The sequence below is a fragment of the Manacus vitellinus genome, unplaced genomic scaffold (genome assembly GCF_001715985.3).
Source record: "Manacus vitellinus isolate BGI_N305 unplaced genomic scaffold, ASM171598v3 scaffold_52_pilon, whole genome shotgun sequence".
NCBI classification, from domain to species: Eukaryota; Metazoa; Chordata; class Aves; order Passeriformes; family Pipridae; genus Manacus; species Manacus vitellinus.
The window spans coordinates 1,091,639-1,092,582 of NW_021940628.1; the positions used below are offsets into that span (position 1 = coordinate 1,091,639).

General features: G+C 61.4%; 1 protein-coding gene across 1 annotated transcript in view; it reads right to left on the minus strand.

Annotated features, from left to right (window-relative positions):
- The window catches only part of SYTL1 (synaptotagmin like 1), a 4,674-nt gene that overhangs the window by 2,593 nt on the left and 1,137 nt on the right, over positions 1-944 (minus strand). The window contains exon 3 of the mRNA XM_029963026.1: positions 445-484. Coding sequence (XP_029818886.1) covers positions 445-484 — 40 coding nt within the window. The remainder of the gene's footprint in view (positions 1-444; positions 485-944) is intronic.

Consider the following 944-nt stretch of genomic DNA (forward strand, 5'->3'; position numbering starts at 1 on the left):
GAGGCTGGGAAGCAGTGCTGGGGGGGCTCAAACCCCCCAGATCTCCCCAGCACCAACCCCCCATCCCAGTTACCTGTCTGGGCTGGGATGTCCTGCTCCCTTGCTGGGATGTCACCCTTCTGTGGGGGCTGTGACACGGGGGCCTCCTCCAGGGCTGGGGGGCTGGGCTGTGAGGTGGCACCAAGGGAAAGGGTGTAAACAGGGACCTCCTTCTCCCCTGCCTGCTCCCCTCAGCCCAGCCCCTCTGTGCCCCTCTGTCCCATCCCATGGGACACCTCCCATCGCTCCACAGGGTTTGGGATCACACACAAGGCTGGCCCCAACAGCACCACACTCCTGGGGTGCCACTGCAGGTGCTCCAGGTTGCAGAGGGGTGACCCTCCGCCCACCCATTGAGCCCTCACCAGGGTCAGGTACTGCTCAACCCCCCACCCAGGGACCCACCTGGGGCTCGGTGGCCACCAGCTCCTCCTCCCTGGGGCTGCTGTGGGAAGAGACCACCGTTAGTTTGGTCTGAGTGGTGGACAGACAGACACTGTGATGGTGGATAGACAAATACTGGATGGTGGACAGATGGGCACTGGGATGGTGGGAGACACTGGGATGGTGGGGAGACACCAGGAAGACGGGAAACACTGGGATGGTGGACAGACAAATACTGAATTGTGGACAGGTGGACACTGGGATGGTGGGAGACACTGGGATGAGGGACAGACAAATACTGGATGGTGGGCAGATGGACACTGGGATGGTGGGAGACACTGGGATAGTGGACAGATGGACACTGGGATGGTGGGAGACACTGGGATAGTGGACAGATGGACACTGGGATGGTGGACAGACAGACACCAGCTGCAGCTGTACCATCCCCTTCACCACAGGCTCTGCTCCTCAATCCCCACCTCCAGCCCCCCCTGTACCACCCCTGGTGGGTACCAATGAGA